Source organism: Procambarus clarkii, chromosome 18, assembly GCF_040958095.1.
Source record: "Procambarus clarkii isolate CNS0578487 chromosome 18, FALCON_Pclarkii_2.0, whole genome shotgun sequence".
Taxonomy (NCBI): domain Eukaryota; kingdom Metazoa; phylum Arthropoda; class Malacostraca; order Decapoda; family Cambaridae; genus Procambarus; species Procambarus clarkii.
In genome coordinates this window covers 23306385-23325362 of record NC_091167.1, presented here as the reverse complement: position 1 = coordinate 23325362, position 18978 = coordinate 23306385, and the positions used below count along the sequence as shown (strand labels likewise).

The 18978-nt window shown below is 46.3% G+C and overlaps 2 protein-coding genes across 2 annotated transcripts in view; one reads left to right on the top strand and one right to left on the bottom strand.

Annotated features, from left to right (window-relative positions):
* The first annotated feature begins 768 nt into the window (after window positions 1-768).
* LOC123754262 (ras-related and estrogen-regulated growth inhibitor-like protein) lies at window positions 769-3479 on the top strand. Its single transcript, XM_045736496.2, has 3 exons — window positions 769-1128; window positions 1315-1493; window positions 1885-3479. Exons 1-3 carry the CDS (start codon window positions 993-995, stop codon window positions 2269-2271), a joined length of 702 nt encoding a protein of 233 aa, XP_045592452.1. The 5' UTR covers window positions 769-992; the 3' UTR covers window positions 2272-3479.
* An 8736-nt stretch (window positions 3480-12215) lies between these two features.
* LOC123754533 (uncharacterized) overlaps window positions 12216-18978 on the bottom strand; it is a 10263-nt gene continuing 3500 nt past the window's right edge. Inside the window, exons 3-6 of the mRNA XM_069326735.1 lie at window positions 17764-17990; window positions 15166-15806; window positions 12933-12937; window positions 12216-12311 (exon numbers count right to left, since the gene is read on the bottom strand). Coding sequence (XP_069182836.1) covers window positions 12216-12311; window positions 12933-12937; window positions 15166-15806; window positions 17764-17990 — 969 coding nt within the window. The remainder of the gene's footprint in view (window positions 12312-12932; window positions 12938-15165; window positions 15807-17763; window positions 17991-18978) is intronic.

Here is an 18978-nt window from a genome sequence, read left to right as displayed (position 1 = left end):
GGTGTAGGGTGTGTTGCCATACTCTTCACTAGGTGTAGGGTGTGTTGCCATACTCTTCACTAGGTGTAGGGTGTGTTGCCATACTCTTCACTAGGTGTAGGGTGTGTTGCCATACTCTTCACTAGGTGTAGGGTGTGTTGCCATACTCTTCACTAGGTGTAGGGTGTGTTGCCACACACATCACTAGGTGGAGGGTGTGTTGCCATACTCATCTGAGAGAGAGATAGAGAGAGAGAAAGATTGTGTGTGTGTGTGTGTGTGTGTGAGAGAGAGAGAGAGAGAGAGAGAGAGAGAGAGAGAGAGAGAGAGAGAGAGAGAGAGAGAGAGAGAGAGAGAGAGAGAGAGAGAGAGAGAGAGAGAGCGTGAGAGAGAGAGTTAGTTATGGCTGGCAGACAGAGTGAAAGGTGCAAGGAATGTGGTGAGAGTGAAGAGGAGCGTGAGAGGAGAACTTGATAACATGCATATTATTCCATCGTTGAGTAGTGGCGCCCGCTAGGGACCAGGGACAAGGGGGGCTGGGCGGGGGGATGCTGCCTCCTCCCATCACTAATACCATAACTAACCTCCCAAACATCCCACAACAACAAACGTTCCTCTAGTCGTTAATATAAACACAAGAGACTCCTCTGTATATAACTCAGTTCACCTCAGAGCCACAAGAATCTAAGTAACTCCCACAAGTATTTAAGTGTCTGGGAGAATGTGGGGTTGCCATGTGCCGGGCTGGCAACCTTACCCTCCCGAGGGAAGGTATAAAGGCTCGGGAGCGTGAGACAGCACATCACAACCCCTCAAGGCACCTAGCCTAGCGCTGCTCCTCCTCCCAGGATATCCTCGCTCCTCTCCCAGTTACTGGAGACGGACAACTACCAGTGATAATCTCAACAATATTCACACGTGTACCACCATTACGGACTCGGTGCGTCGTTCAGTGCAGTGCTGTGGAGTGCATTGGATTATAGTTTAGTGAGTGTCGAGTGCTGGAGTGAAACATGAAGACAGATGAGAGGAACAGCAACAACAGCCCGTTGCGCCTGGCTGTGTTGGGTAGCAGTGAGGTGGGCAAGTCTGCCCTCACCGTCCGCTACCTCACAAAGCGCTTCATCGGGGAGTACAGATCTGACACAGGTGAGACCACCTCTAAACGCTCCCATATATCACAATCTTAAAAATTTCAATGTTTTTAATTGTTTTTTAACTATCAGTGAATTCCTGTATGTTTGGGGAGTTTACTTACACAAAACTTTAACATATGAGTATATTTTCAATACACTTTAGTTTGATACTTATGGTGTGTGTTGTGTGTTGTTGCAGATATGTTGTACAAGTGTGTGCTGCAGGTGGACGGGGCGCCGCAGCCCGTGGAGATCATGGACACCTGGGCCAGCTGCGAGGACTCCTCCGACGCTCACCTCCAGTGGGCCGAAGCCTTCGTCGTCGTGTACGCTATCACAGATAAACACTCCTACAGATGGGCCGCCAACACTCTCCAGGTAACTATCTCTACTGTCTTCAGGTGTGTACACACCTGTCACACAACACTCCCTCATACACACTGTCTTGCCTGGTGTGTGTACACCTGTCACGCAACATACAACACTCCCTCATACACAGTCTCCCCAGGTGTGTACACACCTGCCACGCATCATACAACTGTCCCTCATACATAGTGTCTTCCCAGGTGTGTGCACACCTGCCACGCATCATACAACACTGCCTCATACACACTGTCTTGCCAGGTGTGTGCACACCTGCTACACATCATACAACACTCCCTCATACACACTTGTATATTGTATACAAATTGTTCAGTCATATATACGGTGTATATACAGATTACTTGCAAGTTCAAGTCACTAACTTTGCGTTTGTGTGTTGTTTCAGGAGTTGTCGGAGCGGCGGCCATCAGCGAGCGTGTTGATGATGGGCAACAAGAGCGACCTGGGACACCTCCGGGAGGTAGAGGAGGTGGAGGCCAGGAGCTTGGCCCTCACCCACTCCGCCCGCTTCTCAGAGGTCTCCACGGCCGAGAGCTGTGTGCCCGTCGCAGACGCCCTCGACAGTTTTCTCAAGGAAGTGAAGGCGCAACGCGGCAGCAACAGTGGAAACCTGCTAGGCAACGGGTCCCCCAAGCAACGGAAGCTTTCAGTCACCCGCATGCTGGGATCTCTGATCGGCCGCCACTCTCCTCCCCCGCAGCCCATCACTGAACTCATCGTTTTAGACAAAGGAGAACGCAACAAGTTGGTGAGATGTAGTCGACAAATCTAACCATGATTCGGACGGCATGCAGTTCACTTGAGTATGATCTGCACCAAGAACATGACCCAAAGATTACTAGTGAAGTCCTCACAAGTCCCCTGACGTGGAGTCTAAGGCTGAGGATTCTAAATAGTCAAATATTTATTACTGAGTGTTGCGTACTGTGCTTCCATTGTGATATTTCATTATTTACGAAGCCACGTAACCTCGCAAAGGTCGGTGTTGGCAGTGGAATTTTCAATGGCTGGAAATTGCTGAAGCTGTGTGAAATGCATCTGTTGTGTAGATTCTGCAAATGTTCAAGATATGAATGAAGTGCTTACTACCAAGTGCTGATGGTCTTGGATACGCAGGTGTTTGTGAGCGCTGGAAGGCACAAGTGCTGGAGGCATCTCTGTATAGCTGTTGGATGGCGAAAATGAAGTGAATATGAGAAGTGTCATACACCATGTGACGTCAGCAGTGACAAGAACGTGTATGTGATAATCGTGATTTCCAAAGCTTGGCTTGTGTTGGAGTTGAGACAACCTTCTAATGTTCTCCCAGTACTTGAACCTTCTTGATATGCATTTAATCTAAAGTCGCTATCATCTTCAGGAAGCGTCTGTGTAATGTGATAACAACCACAATAATATACATGGAACATCCATGTAATCTGTTATCACTATACTCCATAATACGCGAAATCCAAGTCTTCGTAACGTAAAACAACTGGGCTTCCAAGACTGTTGGAGACTCCTGCCTTGTCAAAAGCTACGTTGATGCCATGTTCTTCAAGACTGTTGGCGATATATTTATCATCAAGTCTGAAACACCTGATGATAAGAGACAGTCACTCCTTCAAGAGAGATACGCGACCTGGTCCTCCAAGATACACGAAGACTTGTTTCTTTTTGACCGAAGAATAGTTAATTTTGATGTTCAAGACTGACCAATGAACTTGGATCCTCGAGACTCGTGGTAAATCACGTGTCCTTGAGGCGAAGATATGTTGCACCTACAAGTACTGATGGATGAGCATGAGTAGTGAGTACTGCTTGTGGCGTAGTAGATGCTCGCGAACACCAAGATGATGCGCAGGAACCTGAATGTTCTCCGATCTTCTGTTGTCGTCTCCTGTTCAATATTGTTGTTCTCAATCTGTGATACTAGAGTTAGTGAGCTTATAACATATGTATTTTTATAATTTATTTGGTTCAGTACAAAATGAAAACTTATTTTTTGGTTTCCTTTGTTCCACACTATTATCTTTTTTTCACACCAAGTTTATTACCATGAAAAGAAATTTGAACACGATTATTTACAAATTTATTATACCTAATGCTCCAATTCCTTTCGGTTTTCTTGGCAAAAGAATGTTGATCTTGGCAGACATCCTCGAGTAAGGAAGTATCTAAAAATACTACAAAATATTGACTCAGAATTTTGACAAGAGAAATGGACAAAATCTCTGGAACTGACACAGCTACATATCAGTGGTAATACAATAGTACATTAATTGTATTAACAATTAAAACAAATCTCACTTGAATTAAATGATCATGATCGAAAAGATAAATTAATTAAGACGCATAATATACAAAAAGGTCGTCCAGACGTAGAACACTTAAAACATAAAGACACCATAAAGTAATATGGAATATGTCCTAAATATCACTATCACCAATATACGAAATATGACATACTACCAAACCATGGTGTGGTATACACATTATATGTATTGTATACCTATTAAGGCCATTACGTAGGAGACTGAAAGAATTAATAACTATGTTAATAACCGATTACGAACGCTTATATGTGAGACACCGACTCTAAACCTTGGCCAAGCAACACCAGGCCAAGGAACACCAGGCCAAGCCACACCAGGCCAAGCAACACCAGGCCAAGGAACACCAGGCCAAGCAACACCAGGCCAAGCAACACCAGGCCAAGCAACACCAGGCCAAGCAACACCAGGCCAAGCAACACCAGGCCAAGCAACACCAGGCCAAGCAACACCAGGCCAAGGAACACCAGGCCAAGGAACACCAGGCCAAGCAACACCAGGCCAAGCAACACCAGGCCAAGCAACACCAGGCCAAGCAACACCAGGCCAAGCAACACCAGGCCAAGGAACACCAGGCCAAGCAACACCAGGCCAAGCAACACCAGGCCAAGCAACACCAGGCCAAGGAACACCAGGCCAGGCAACACCAGGCCAAGCAACACCAGGCCAAGGAACACCAGGCCAAGCAACACCAGGCCAAGGAACACCAGGCCAAGCAACACCAGGCCAAGCAACACCAGGCCAAGCAACACCAGGCCAAGCAACACCAGGCCAAGGAACACGCAGGCTAGGCGGCCATCATGTTCCGCCCATCCTCAAAATATTCTACGTTCTGAGCTTCTGAGAACAGAGCTTTGCACATTTCCTGGGTTCGAAGCAAACTTTTAAGTGCTTCACCTGCGTGACGATATTACAACAACATTGCCAACAAACCTACAACACCTAAACCATGGTACACTAGGCCTAACTATAAATAAAACTATATTATATAATAATATTATTATATATTAAATATAGATTTTCATTTCTCACTACTGACAATATGAGGAATGTGCGTTCAGGGATGGACTGTGGAGGTGTCGATAATATTTGGGTACTAAGGTACCATGTGGTACTAAGGTACCATACCTTGCTAGGTAGCAGTGGTTAGGGGTACTCACCAGGTGACCCTGGGTGTTAGGTACTCACCAGGTGACCCTGGGTGTCAGGTACTCACCAGGTGACCCTGGGTGTCAGGTACTCACCAGGTGACCCTGGGTGCTTGATGAGTGCCCAAGAAGCCCCTGGTGACCACCAACAGGTTCAGGTACCTTAACGCGTTTACCACTTAGCGAAAAAGGTATTTGGAGTGCAAGCGGCCACTTAGTGTGAGTGTGTTCACTCAGCGAGTGCTCTTAACACAAACTCTGAGGCACTTTTGGATTGACTTGGAATAATTTTTAGGGTTAAAATAACTCCTTCAACACGAAAAGATTTTTTTCGGTTAATATAAGAAAAAACTTTGTGATAATAAAAAAGTTTTTTTTTAGTTAAAGACGAAAAGAATTAAGATAATATTTATGTAATTAAATGGTCAATATTCACATCTTTGTAGTGATAATACGAGACCAGAAGATGTGACGATAACGTTTGAGATAATAAAACATATAAACAAACAAGATAAATTATTAAAAATAATGATAAAGATGCAAAATAAAAGACACGAGGGTGTTGTATTAGAAGACATGAGGGTGTTGCATTAGAAGACATGAGGGTGTTGTATTAGAAGACATGAGGGTGTTGTATTAGAAGACATGAGGGTGTTGTATTAGAAGACATGAGAGTGTTGTATTAGAAGACATGAGAGTGTTGTATTAGAAGACATGAGGGTGTTGTATTAGAAGACATGAGAGTGTTGTATTAGAAGACATGAGAGTGTTGTATTAGAAGACATGAGGGTGTTGTATTAGAAGACATGAGGGTGTTGTATTAGAAGACATGAGGGTGTTGTATTAGAAGACATGAGGGTGTTGTATTAGAAGACATGAGGGTGTTGTATTAGAAGACATTATAAGACACATTAGACATTACAAAACATAAAAGACATTAAAAGACATTTGAAGACATTAGAAGATATATAAGACATTAGAAAACATTCGAAGACATAGAAGACATAAATTTTATGGACAAGGAGGATAATACAGCAGGCAGAACAAGGAGAATACAGCAGGCAGAACAAGGAGAATACAGCAGGCAGAACAAGGAGAATACAACAGGCAGAACATTGAGGAGAATACAGCAGGCAGAAAAAGGAGAATACAGCAGGCAGAACAAGGAGAATACAGCAGGCCGAACAAGGAGAATACAGCAGGCAGAACAAGGAGAATACAGCAGGCAGAACAAGGAGAATACAACAGGCAGAACATTGAGGAGAATACAGCAGGCAGAAAAAGGAGAATACAGCAGGCAGAACAAGGAGAATACAGCAGGCCGAACAAGGAGAATACAGCAGGCAGAACATTGAGGAGAATACAGCAGGCAGAACATTGAGGAGAATACAGCAGGCAGAACATTGAGGAGAATACAGCAGGCAGAACATTGAGGAGAATACAGCAGGCAGAACAAGGAGGATAATACAGCAGGCAGAACAAGGAGGATAATACAGCAGGCAGAACAAGGAGAATACAGCAGGCAGAACAAGGAGAATACAGCAGGCAAAACAAGGAGAATACAGCAGGCAGAACAAGGAGAATACAGCAGGCAGAACAAGGAGAATACAGCAGGCAGAACAAGGAGAATAAAGCATGCAGAACAAGGAGAATACAGCAGGCAGAACAAGGAGAATACAGCAGGCAGAACATTGAGGAGAATACAGCAGGCAGAACATTGAGGAGAATACAGCAGGCAGAACAAGGAGAATACAGCAGGCAGAACAAGGAGAATACAGCAGGCAGAACATTGAGGAGAATACAGCAGGCAGAACATTGAGGAGAATACAGCAGGCACAACAAGGAGAATACAGCAGGCAGAACAAGGAGAATACAGCAGGCAGAACATTGAGGAGAATACAGCAGGCAGAACATTGAGGAGAATACAGCAGGCAGAACATTGAGGAGAATACAGCAGGCAGAACAAGGAGAATACAGCAGGCAGAACATTGAGGAGAATACAGCAGGCAGAACAAGGAGAATACAGCAGGCAGAACATTGAGGAGAATACAGCAGGCAGAACAAAGAGAATACAGCAGGCAGAACATTGAGGAGAATACAGCAGGCAGAACAAGGAGAATACAGCAGACAGAACATTGAGGAGAATACAGCAGGCAGAACAAGGAGAATACAGCAGGCAGAACATTGAGGAGAATACAGCAGGCAGAACAAGGAGAATACAGCAGGCAGAACATTGAGGAGAATACAGCAGGCAGAACAAGGAGAATACAGCAGGCAGAACATTGAGGAGAATACAGCAGGCAGAACAAGGAGAATACAGCAGGCACAACATTGAGGAGAATACAGCTGGCAGAACAAGGAGAATACAGCAGGCACAACATTGAGGAGAATACAGCAGGCAGAACATTGAGGAGAATACAGCAGGCAGAACAAGGAGAATACAGCAGGCAGAACATTGAGGAGAATACAGCAGGCAGGACATTGAGGAGAATACAGCAGGCAGAACAAGGAGGATACAGCAGGCAGAACATTGAGGAGGATACAGCAGGCAGAACAAGGAGGATACAGCAGGCAGAACAAGGAGAGATGGAGACAATACAGAATAATACTTAACAGTGTTTAAGTCGAGACTCTAAATCTGTCTCTCATTTACGTCACCTGAACTTCCGCTCCCACTGTGTCGGGGCGCCGCACGCAACCCTCCCCTCACCCCCCCCCCCCCACGCTGGGGCGCCGCACGCAACCCTCCCCTCATCCCCCCCACGCCGGGGCGCCGCACGCAACCCTCCCCTCACCCCCCCCCCCCCGTTGGGGCGCTGCACGCAACCCTCCCCTCACCCTCCACCGGGGCACCGCTCGCAACCCTCCCCTCACCCTCCCCCCAGTTGGGGCGCTGCACGCAACCCTCCCCTCACCCTCCACCGGGGCACCGCTCGCAACCCTCCCCTCACCCTCCCCCCAGTTGGGGCGCCGCACGCAACCCTCCCTCCCCTCACCCCCCTCCGGGGCGCCGCACGCAGCCCTCTCCTCACCCCCCGCCGGGGTACCGCACGCAACCCTCCCGTCACCCACAAGGTCGACCTACTGACCCACAAGGTCGACGTATTGACTTCCCCAACAGCCAACTTCTCTTGATCTAGTGCTTCTGTTCACTTATTTACTGCTAGGTGAACAGAAGCATTACATGAAGAGGGAAACGTGCCCAACCAATTCTCTCTCGGCGGGGAATCGAACCCGGGGTCCCCTGACTGTGAGTCGAAAACAAAGTCCTTCCGCTTCCAGAGTCAGACTATCAAGGGCGCCGCACGTTGTCCCGCCCCCCCCTCCTCCCCCCCCCCCTCCAGAGGGGCGTCACGTGGCGCTGACGCAGTTCCTGGCCCCGTAACGAGGTGCGCTGCACGTAGCGTGCGTTGCTCCCCCCACCCCCATCCCCCCTCCCCCTCACTTCCCCCTCACAAGGAACCCCGTGTACCCCTCCCCCCCCCCAACCCCCCACCACGGCACAAGACAGAAGAAACGTGTTGGTATAACCACATTTTGTTTGTTTATTAGACAGTCGTTCTTCAGCTCCTGGGCCCGTGAGTGTGGTCGTTACCGCCTCTCTCGCCGTCGCTGTCTCCGCCACCACATTGTTTTGTGTGTGGTGGGGGGGGGGGTCCTTTAAGAGGACAGAGAGGCACAGGTGAAGGGAAAGTTTAGAAACGGGAAATATGGCATGAGTTATGGTGGCAGGCGGACTGTCCGCCTTGCTGACACGATGTTATGACAGCAGGCGGGCTGTCCGCCTTGCTGACACGATGATATGACAGCAGGCGGACTGTCCGCCTTGCTGACACGATGATATGACAGCAGGCGGGCTGTCCGCCTTGCTGACACGATGTTATGACAGGAGGCGGGCTGTTTGCCTTGCTGACACGATGTTATGACAGCAGGCGGGCTGTCCGCCTTGCTGAAACGATGTTATGACAGCAGGCGGGCTGTCCACCTTGCTGACACGATGTTATGACAGCAGGCGGACTGTCCGCCTTGCTGACACGATGATATGACAGCAGGCGGACTGTCCGCCTTGCTGACACGATGATATGACAGCAGGCGGGCTGTCCGCCTTGCTGACACGATGTTATGACAGGAGGCGGGCTGTTTGCCTTGCTGACACGATGTTATGACAGCAGGCGGGCTGTCCGCCTTGCTGACACGATGTTATGACAGCAGGCGGGCTGTCCGCCTTGCTGACACGATGTTATGACAGCAGGCGGACTGTCCGCCTTGCTGACACGATGATATGACAGCAGGCGGACTGTCCGCCTTGCTGACACGATGATATGACAGCAGGCGGGCTGTCCGCCTTGCTGACACGATGTTATGACAGGAGGCGGGCTGTTTGCCTTGCTGACACGATGTTATGACAGCAGGCGGACTGTCCGCCTTGCTGACACGATGTTATGACAGCAGGCGGACTGTCCGCCTTGCTGACACGATGTGTGGGTGATGGCAGCTAGTTAAGCTAAGCTTCCCTCTCTTGTCACACCCAATCACTTGGGCTGGACGGTAGAGCGACGGTCTCTCTTCATACAGGTCGGCGTTCAATCCCGGACAGTCCAAGTTGTTGGACACCATTCCTTCCCCCCCCTCCCCCAGTTCCATCCCAAATCCTTATCCTGATCCCTTCCCTGTGGTGTATATTCGTAATGGCTTGGCACTTTCCCCTGATAGTTGCCAAGTGGGATATTGGGTGCCAGGCAGTGTGGGCCAGGCAGTGGGTGCCAGGCTGTGGGTGCCAGGCAGTGTGGGGCAGGCAGTGTGGGGCAGGCAGTGTGGGCCAGGCAGTGGGTGCCAGGCAGTGTGGGGCAGGCAGTGTGGGCCAGGCAGTGTGTGCCAGGCAGTGGGTGCCAGGGAGTGTGTGCCAGGCAGTGTGTGCCAGGCAGTGTGGGGCAGGCAGTGGGTGCCAGGCAGTGGGTGCCAGGCAGTGTGGGGCAGGCAGTGGGTGCCAGGCAGTGGGTGCCAGGCAGTGTGGGGCAGGCAGTGTGGGGCAGGCAGTGGGTGCCAGGCAGTGTGGGGCAGGCAGTGTGGGGCAGGCAGTGGGTGCCAGGCAGTGTGGGCCAGGCAGTGGGTGCCAGGCAGTGTGGGGCAGGCAGTGGGTGCCAGGCAGTGTGGGCCAGGCAGTGGGTGCCAGGCAGTGTGGGGCAGGCAGTGTGGGCCAGGCAGTGGGTGCCAGGCAGTGTGGGCCAGGCAGTGTGGGCCAGGCAGTGTGTGCCAGGCAGTGGGTGACAGTGTGGGCCAGGCAGTGGGTGCCAGGCAGTGTGGGCCAGGCAGTGTGGGCCAGGCAGTGTGGGCCAGGCAGTGTGGGCCAGGCAGTGGGTGCCAGGCAGTGTGGGCCAGGCAGTGTGGGCCAGGCAGTGTGGGCCAGGCAGTGTGTGCCAGGCAGTGGGTGCCAGGCAGTGTGTGCCAGGCAGTGTGGGCCAGGCAGTGGGTGCCAGGCAGTGGGTGCCAGGCAGTGGGTGCCAGGCAGTGTGTGCCAGGCAGTGTGTGCCAGGCAGTGTGTGCCAGGCAGTGTGTGCCAGGCAGTGGGTGCCAGGCAGTGGGTGCCAGGCAGTGTGTGCCAGGCAGTGTGTGCCAGGGAGTGTGTGCCAGGCAGTGTGTGCCAGGCAGTGGGTGACAGACAGTGGGCCACTGTTTGTCACCCACTCACCACTCACAACAGAACAAGGAAAGAGTCTGTCCTCACAACTCACAACGGGACTAATTTATGTCATAAATGAATTATGGTTTTAGTCAAAACTTATAAAGTGTTATAACTTAACTAACATTTGAGTGCCGACCCATAGCGAGTGACTGTCCTAAGATGAGTGGAAGGTGACTACCTCACACCAGTGCACTCTGGCTCATCGTGAGTGACGAGCAACGCGCACTCTTCCAAGATGATTTAACAAAATTTGCAAACATGCCCTGAAGCATAAACAGATAAATCACGGGAAAGGTAAATAAACAGTTAGACTGGGCAGGCACGGGAGTGTCAGTAGTCTAACTCCTGCTTGATAAGCTGTTCACTTGAGACAGTTATAAGCAAGTCCCAGTTGTGTCTGGGTACAAGTGACAGGATGAACAACCCAGCGGGTTTTCTTCCTATTGGGGAGTGTTGTACATGCTGCTATGGCGGTGTGTTCACTCACAGGATGAGTGGCGCTGCTCAATACTGCCACTATGGCGGTGTGTTCACTCACAAGATGAGTGACGCTGCCCCAATACTGCCACTATGGCGGTGTGTCCACTCACAGGATGAGTGACGCTGCCCCAATACTGTCACTATGGCGGTGTGTCCACTCACAGGATGAGTGGCGCTGCCCAATACTGTCACTATGGCGGTGTGTCCACTCACAGGATGAGTGGCGCTGCCCAATACTGTCACTATGGCGGTGTGTCCACTCACAGGATGAGTGGCGCTGCCCAATAAACTCGCCCCTCGGGGCAAAATTAAAAAAAAAATACTAGTTGTCAACATGACCACACATAGCGGCCAGCGCAGGATGGAGCCGCAGGCGGGAGCTATTTCCGTCCCCGTCAGGCCCTCTCTACCCCGCCCTCCCTGCTCTCTCTCTCTCTCTCTCTCTCTCTCTCTCTCTCTCTCTCTCTCTCTCTCTTCATTTCTTTACCCTAACCCCCCCCTTTCCTCTTCCCCCTTGCTCTTTTTTCTCTCTCTTTGTTCCTGTGGTGTGGCCAAGGTCAGTGGGTGTGCGGGTGGGCGTAGAGGTTAGTCTTACTCTCACCTGACACAAATTGATGTCTCTCAAGGTTGAGCATTAGCTCCCTGGCCCTCCTGCTCTGGGGTCAATTAATGTTAAGACTTTCATTCCTGAGGACTTGTCGAACTATCTTCCGGACTATCTCTGTAATGCAGCCAATGTGTCTATTTTTTCCTCTCACAGGCTTCACGTTGCTCTTAAACTTGGATATGAATAATACTTTTTGCTGTCAAGATTACAGCTGTCACAGACAGATGCCAAACTACTTGGGCTGGACGGTATAGCGACGGTCTCGCTTCATGCAGGTCGGCGTTCAATCCCTGACCGTCCAAGTGGTTGGGCACCATTTCTTCCCCATAGACGTGCGGTACTTCCTGCATAATAGAATGATGATAGATGGAGTAACTGGTGTGAATTTCACTTTGCCTCAAGTCTCCGAAATTTAGTTGATGTTCCCTGAATATTGCTGCTCTCAGGCTGCTCAAAGGCAGTCCAAGTTGGTAATCAACTCCCTCTTTACGAGCAAAAGTCTTCCTTAACCACCAGTCCCATATGGTGACACAGATTTCGGAAATTATCCAACACCGTTTGAACCTTTGAAATATCTTGACCCTGAAACAAAATATCATCGGCATATATGATCGGAGTTCATGTGATCGGCAAGTTCATTATTTATTTCATAAGTTACTCCAACCTCCCCAGGGGCAATTGAATATCCTCTGTCATATGTGGTGCAATAAACCCATCTGGCTTTGTTGCTATTGAATATCCTGTCATATATGGTGCAATAAACCCATCTGGCTTTGTTGCTATTGAATATCCTGTCATATATGATGCAATAAACCCATCTGGCTTTGTTGCTATTGAATATCCTGTCATATATGATGCAATAAACCCATCTGGCTTTGTTGCTATTGAATATCCTCTGTCATAAAACGTTGTGCGTATTAGTGGCTTTAGGTATTGCATGTACTAGCTCTATCTATAAATCCAACATTATGTTTGTAACTCATCTTCTATGTATGTACTTGTACCTGAATAAACATTTGTATTTTTTATTATTTTTTATATATGGTGCAATAAACCCATCGGGCCTTGTTGCTTTCTATTGATAATAACTTTAGTCTCCACAAACATGTGTGCTTGGGTAACATTTAAGAGACATTCTTAATGGTTCAACTATGAACGAATGTGACAGAAATGCTACTGGATTTTTGTGGTCTCAATTCTTACCTGATCTGAAATGTTAATTAAAATGTTTTACTGGTTACTGGTACAGTAGTAGTTCTGCTTAGAGTTAGCTATACGCTACTAATTCCATTTGAATACTATAATTCTAAAACATTTTTTTATGCACTCAAAAGATCTTGAACTTATCAAGCGAGAAGTGAATGTAAATAATCTTCAAGGAATGAGTATGGGGTGCAAAATAAACTACTAATCACAGGTTATGACACTATGATATTCGTGCTCTACTTTGGGGTAAATAAAATACATGATTATTTTCAGAATATATACTTTAATGACAAATATTTGAAAAGATATTGTATGTTTCGGAATTTCTGATGGTATAGAACATATTAATTAAGGTTCATATTTAACCTACCCAATGCTACCCCAAAACCTTCAAGCATTACACAAGTAACGGAGAAATATGACATATTTACGCCCCTTATAAAGATGATATTGAATGTAATTTTAATATGAATGCATGTTAATTAGACTATTGATTGGCTAGTGCACAGCGCTCCACACAACCAGAGCGGGTCCATGTATTTACCAATATTGTTACCCAATGCTACCCCGGCCTTCTAGCATTACTCAAGTAACGGAGAAATATGACATATTTACACCCCTTATAAAGATGTTATTGAATGTAATTTTAATATGAATGCATGCTAATTAGACAATTGATTGGCTGATGTGTACAGCTCCACACACCCGAAGCGAAACCATCTAATTACTTAAAGCCAGCCATAGCTACCCAATCATACCCCAAAACCTCCTTGCATTACACAAGTATTGAAGAAATATGACATATTTACCGACTACAATGATGGCATTGAATGTAGTGTTCATGTGTCCGGATACCGGCGATTATGTAGTATTATTTATTTAACCATATAATGCCTTTCACATAAATTATATATATTACTTGAAATGTAGCTACAGTAATGTCTACATCTCTGCCTTTCTTCTGACATAAATCTTGAAGGTTAATTAGCATATATATGCATGTTAATTAGACAATTGATTTGCTGGTGTGTAGCTCTTCACACACCCAGAGCAGGTCCATGTATTTTCCCAAAGCTATCTATAATTACCCAGTGCTACTCCGGCCTTCTAGCATTACACAAGTAATGAAGATATATGACATTTACCCCCTATAATGATGTTATTGAATGTATTATTAATATGAATGCATGTTAATTACACAATTGATTGGCTAATGTGTACGGTTCTACACACACACCCAGAGCGAGTCCATGTATTTACCCAAAAGCCACCCCTAGCTACCTAATCATACCCCAAAATTTCCTTGCATTATATAAGTAATGAAGAAATACGACATATTTATCTATTATAATGATGGTATGTAATGTAAAATTTGGAAAAATATGGTTTTACTCTGAACTAATCTCTGGATACGTAAGTGCATAGTAGTTCAAGTAGCGAACGCATACCAGCGAATAATCATCAGCATCTATATAACAAAACTATTGTCCCATGGAGTTAATTTCACTTCCAGACACCTATTTTTCAATACAATTTCAATATTTTCTGGCTATTTATGCTATTATTGTAACTATGCATTATTGTAGTTTATACCATTATTTCAATTTGTGACAATTTGAGCAGAGAAGTGCGACGTGTGTACAAGAGGCTGATATGCCAGCAAACTCTCCAGGCAACAATCTGTCTTGGATAAGTCGCTCCACAACATTGACGCTTGGATCGTCGACTTTATTTGGCGTCACCAGCTCTTTATTTTCGTCTAATTTCTTTATAAAAAGATACTTTTTGAGATTAAAATTTTGTTTTTTCGTAGAGTACATTCAGCACCAACATTATAATGAGTAAATATATCATATTTATTCATTACTAACGTATTATCAGGAAGCTTTGTGAAGCTTGTGAAGCTTGTGTAGCTTGTGGTAGCTTGTGTAGCTTGTGGTAGCTTGTGTAGCTTGTGGTAGCTTGTGTAGCTTGTGGTAGCTTGTGATAGCTTGTGGTAGCTTTCGGTAATTAGACGGACCCCTCTCTGATGCTTATTCCTCCTCTCGTGTTGCATTCCTCCAATGCTTTTACCCCTCTCCTGTACTCTATCCCATGCCGCCACCCCCTCCATTGCTTCCACCCCCATCCGTACTTCCACCCCCTCCCGTGCACCCTCCCCCTCCCGTGCACCCTCCCCCTCCCGTGCACCCTCCCCCTCCCGTGCACCCTCCCCCTCCCGTGCACCCACCCCCTCCGGAACACCCACTACTATCACAGTCACAGTCACCAGGTGCTCCAGGGTATCCTGGCGCCCCTGGTGTACCAGGGGGCCCCTGGGGGCCGGGGGTCCCAGGGTACCCTACCGGCCCTGGATTACCTGCTGGGCCTTGTGGCCCTTGTGGCCCTTGGTTGCCAGTGTTACCTGCAGGACCTGGCGGGCCTGCTTGACCCTGAGGTCCTTCAGGGCCCCTTGGGCCCCGGTGACCATTTTCTCCAGGGGGCCCTTGAGTACCCGGGCTCCCCGGTGGTCCAGGGTTCCCTGGTATACCGGGCGGGCCTGGGGGACCAGGGGGACCTGGGGGACAACTGCAATCGTTACTTCTTCGTGGGGTTATGGCACACTCTGGGGCGCTGGGGGCATCGTTGGGGACACAGTGGGTGTAGAGGGCGGTGACGGTGTAGCGGAGGTCAGCCTGTGTGGTGGTGGAGGTCACCACCCATGTTTTGGTCTTGTGATGATTGACAGTCAAGAGAGCGCGGCCTGACTCCTGCTCGGCGCTACCTTGGCTCCTTACGTCATCTTGGGCTCCAGGATGGTCGGTAATCTGACCATCTTCCAGAGAGGATTCGAGATTAGGGGACATCTTCCCGTCGGCTGGCTCTTTCAAGCTGTAATTGCCAGGAATTAGTTGAATGTCCTTTTTTGTGGGTGAAATCATTAAGAACATTTGTTTTTCTCTGACATATTTTCCATTAGTATGCAGAATTCCTACTTCGGAACGTTAATTTTGTGGGAAATTTGCCCACTATATATCTATATTATTATGTAAGAAATGTATTATTTCTATATCATATCTAAATTATATCAAAATCAATATCAAAATCATATCAGAATCACTACAGATTCATTATATCCTGCATCTGGATCCTACATGACAATGCCATCTGTGATCATGTAGACCATAGGGCCCTAGGTGTCTACGTGACTTGGTGCATGATTTCTCAAAAATCTAGAAGCTTCTAGAAGGATATCTTAATTAAAAAAGTATTGGAACATTCAATCAACTTCCGGTAAGGATTAAATCAAAATCCTTAATAAGAATTAATAGTACTAGCCAGTACTCCTTATAATCTATAAATCTTATATCTAATTTTATTATAATCACATCTTATCTCAATCATATGTCTAGACAGTAAAAATAATAAATATGCATTGAAGGCTACCTTTCCTGAAGAAGGGAGGAGTCAACTTTGGAGTGAAGCGACCTATGGGGCACCCGGGGGCAGAAAGCGTCGTGTACAAACAGATTGAACAAGTGTGACGGTGACTTGCCGCCCCTAAATCAACACAACAATGGTGACTTGCGAACAATTTTCGGTATAGGACACCTTACTAAATTATCTTTATCACCAATAATTACTTTCTAGAACTGGGGGAGTATCTGGACAATAGCTACAAGGAAAATTTCCGAGTACTTTATCAAAATAAGGGTGTAGAGTAACTCGAAGTGACGCCGCCTCCACCACACCTATCTTTTTTTGAGAGAGAGAGAGAGATATATACAAGAGTTGTTACATTCTTGTACAACCACTAGTACGCGTAGCGTTTCGGGCAGGTCCCTGGAATACAATACCCACGAAGAATCGATTTTACAACACAGTACCCATTTTACAGTTGAGTTTAACAGAAGTTACAGTTAAGGATTTGCGCCCAGTAAATCCTCCCGGCCAGGATACGAACCCATGACAAAGTGCTCGAGGAACGCCTTGCGAGTGTCTTACCACTACACCATGGCGACTGGTCTACACCACGGAAACTGGTTGATCTTATCAAAAATATAAAAAAATATAAGTTTATCATATTGAATATAATCTCTTGTATTTAGTTAACAGTACTTGGACCACATTTAAGCTCATTTAACCCTCAAACTGCGAGGAGTCCAAATGGCTTCAACACCCACAGGCGCAAAAAAAAAAAAAAAATCGAAACAAATCTTTCGTCTTATAAAAGTGTTCATTTGTGGTTCCCTGATCACAAAAAAAATAAAAAAAATCGTAGGTGGCATATTTTAGCCGCAATAGGGTAGGGAAGTCTGGCAAAAAAAGGGGCGTTGACAGCCTTGGCCAGACGAGGTCTACTCTGCCCGAGCTGTCAGGTGGCAGTTGTCACAAATATATTATTTCCTAATTATTTCAATGTCTCTGATTTATTTTTTCTTTGTTTTTTTGCAGTAATATTATTCAGTAGTGTGAATTGTGATATATTTATATAATAAAATATGTGAACCATCGCATTATATCAATCCGACAATTTTCCCACAAATTTGATCTAAACGGAATTGCTCAAATGGCCCTCTAATATTGCTGATTTTTTTTAATTAGAGATAAACGGCTCTAAATTTTGGCATCAGACGAATAAAAGTGTGAGGAAGGCCAATGAAAATTAGTCACGAAAGCTGAACAAATCGGTGACTCGAAGATGAAAAAAATAATTAAAAGTTATCAGAGACAAAGTCAGAACTTACTCATTATTCCATAAATATAACTCAAAAATGAACTGGAATTGAATTGCTTTGGAAGCAAAAGTAGACACTAAGACTAGCCCCAAAGATCTCCTGTTACAGACCTGGGTGTCACAGTGAGAGAATCACCTCCCTCAATCTCTAGTGCGTCTGAGCGTTGATGGGGTTGATTGTAGGAGCCCAAGGGGCAGTGTGGGAGGTTTGGGGGGTGGGTGGCAGTGCAGGTGTGGGGGACGTACACCGTCGTCCAGTAGGTGGCCTTCACTACATCAGTCGAGGCTTGAAGCTTGTAGAAGAGGCCTCCCCGAGGCTCCCTTGCTTCCTCACCATCCTGAGAGAATGTGCAGTCAGAAGAATGTCTAAGATATATATATATATATATATATATATATATATATATATATATATATATATATATATATATATATATATATATATATATATATATATATATATGTCGTACCTAGTAGCCAGAACGCACTTCTCAGCCTACTATGCAAGGCCCGATTTGCCTAATAAGCCAAGTTTTCATGAATTAATGTTTTTTCGACTACCTTACCTACCTAACCTAACCTAACCTACCTTTCTCGGCTACCTAACCCAACCTAACCTATAAAGATAGGTTAGGTTAGGTTAGGTAGGGTTGGTTAGGTTCGGTCATATATCTACGTTAATTTTAACTACAATAAAACAAAATTGACCTCATACATAATGAAATGGGTAGCTTTATCACTTCATAAGAAAAAAATTTGAGAAAATATATTAATTCAGTAAAACTTGGCTTATTAGGCAAATCGGGCCTTGCATAGTAGGCTGAGAAGTGCGTTCTGGCTACTAGGTACGACATATATATATATATATATATATATATATATATATATATAACTGGGGACCATTCAGGCTTGTTTGCATATATATATATATATATATATATATATATATATATATATATATATATATATATATATATATATATATATATATATATATATATATATACATACATACATCAATGCCCATTTTCTATTGCAAATTGTAAAATTTTATCTGAGAACGAGAACAACGAAAATAAAATGACGTTATTATCGTAAAGCTAACGCATAAGAACCGTCAGGGAGAGGTAAGGGAAGGTGGGAGGGCAGGGGGTGGGGGGGGGGGGGTGGGGGAGGGGGTGTAATAGTAATGAGGGAGAAGTTCTCTGTGAGGTAGACAGTGGCGGTGAGGGAGGGGGGGGGGAGGAGAGGTAATCTTGCAGGAAACACCAGTTGATTGACGGATACTGCCTTTTCTGAGAGGGTTGTGTGATATGTGTGTGTGTG

Coding starts and splice junctions, on each gene's coding strand:
- LOC123754262 (XM_045736496.2), top strand. CDS start 993: ATGAAGACAGATGAGAGGAACAGCAACAACAGCCCGTTGCGCCTGGCT. Junction 1,129..1,314: donor GGAGTACAGATCTGACACAG/GTGAGACCACCT, acceptor GTGTTGTTGCAG/ATATGTTGTACAAGTGTGTG. Junction 1,494..1,884: donor GGGCCGCCAACACTCTCCAG/GTAACTATCTCT, acceptor GTGTTGTTTCAG/GAGTTGTCGGAGCGGCGGCC.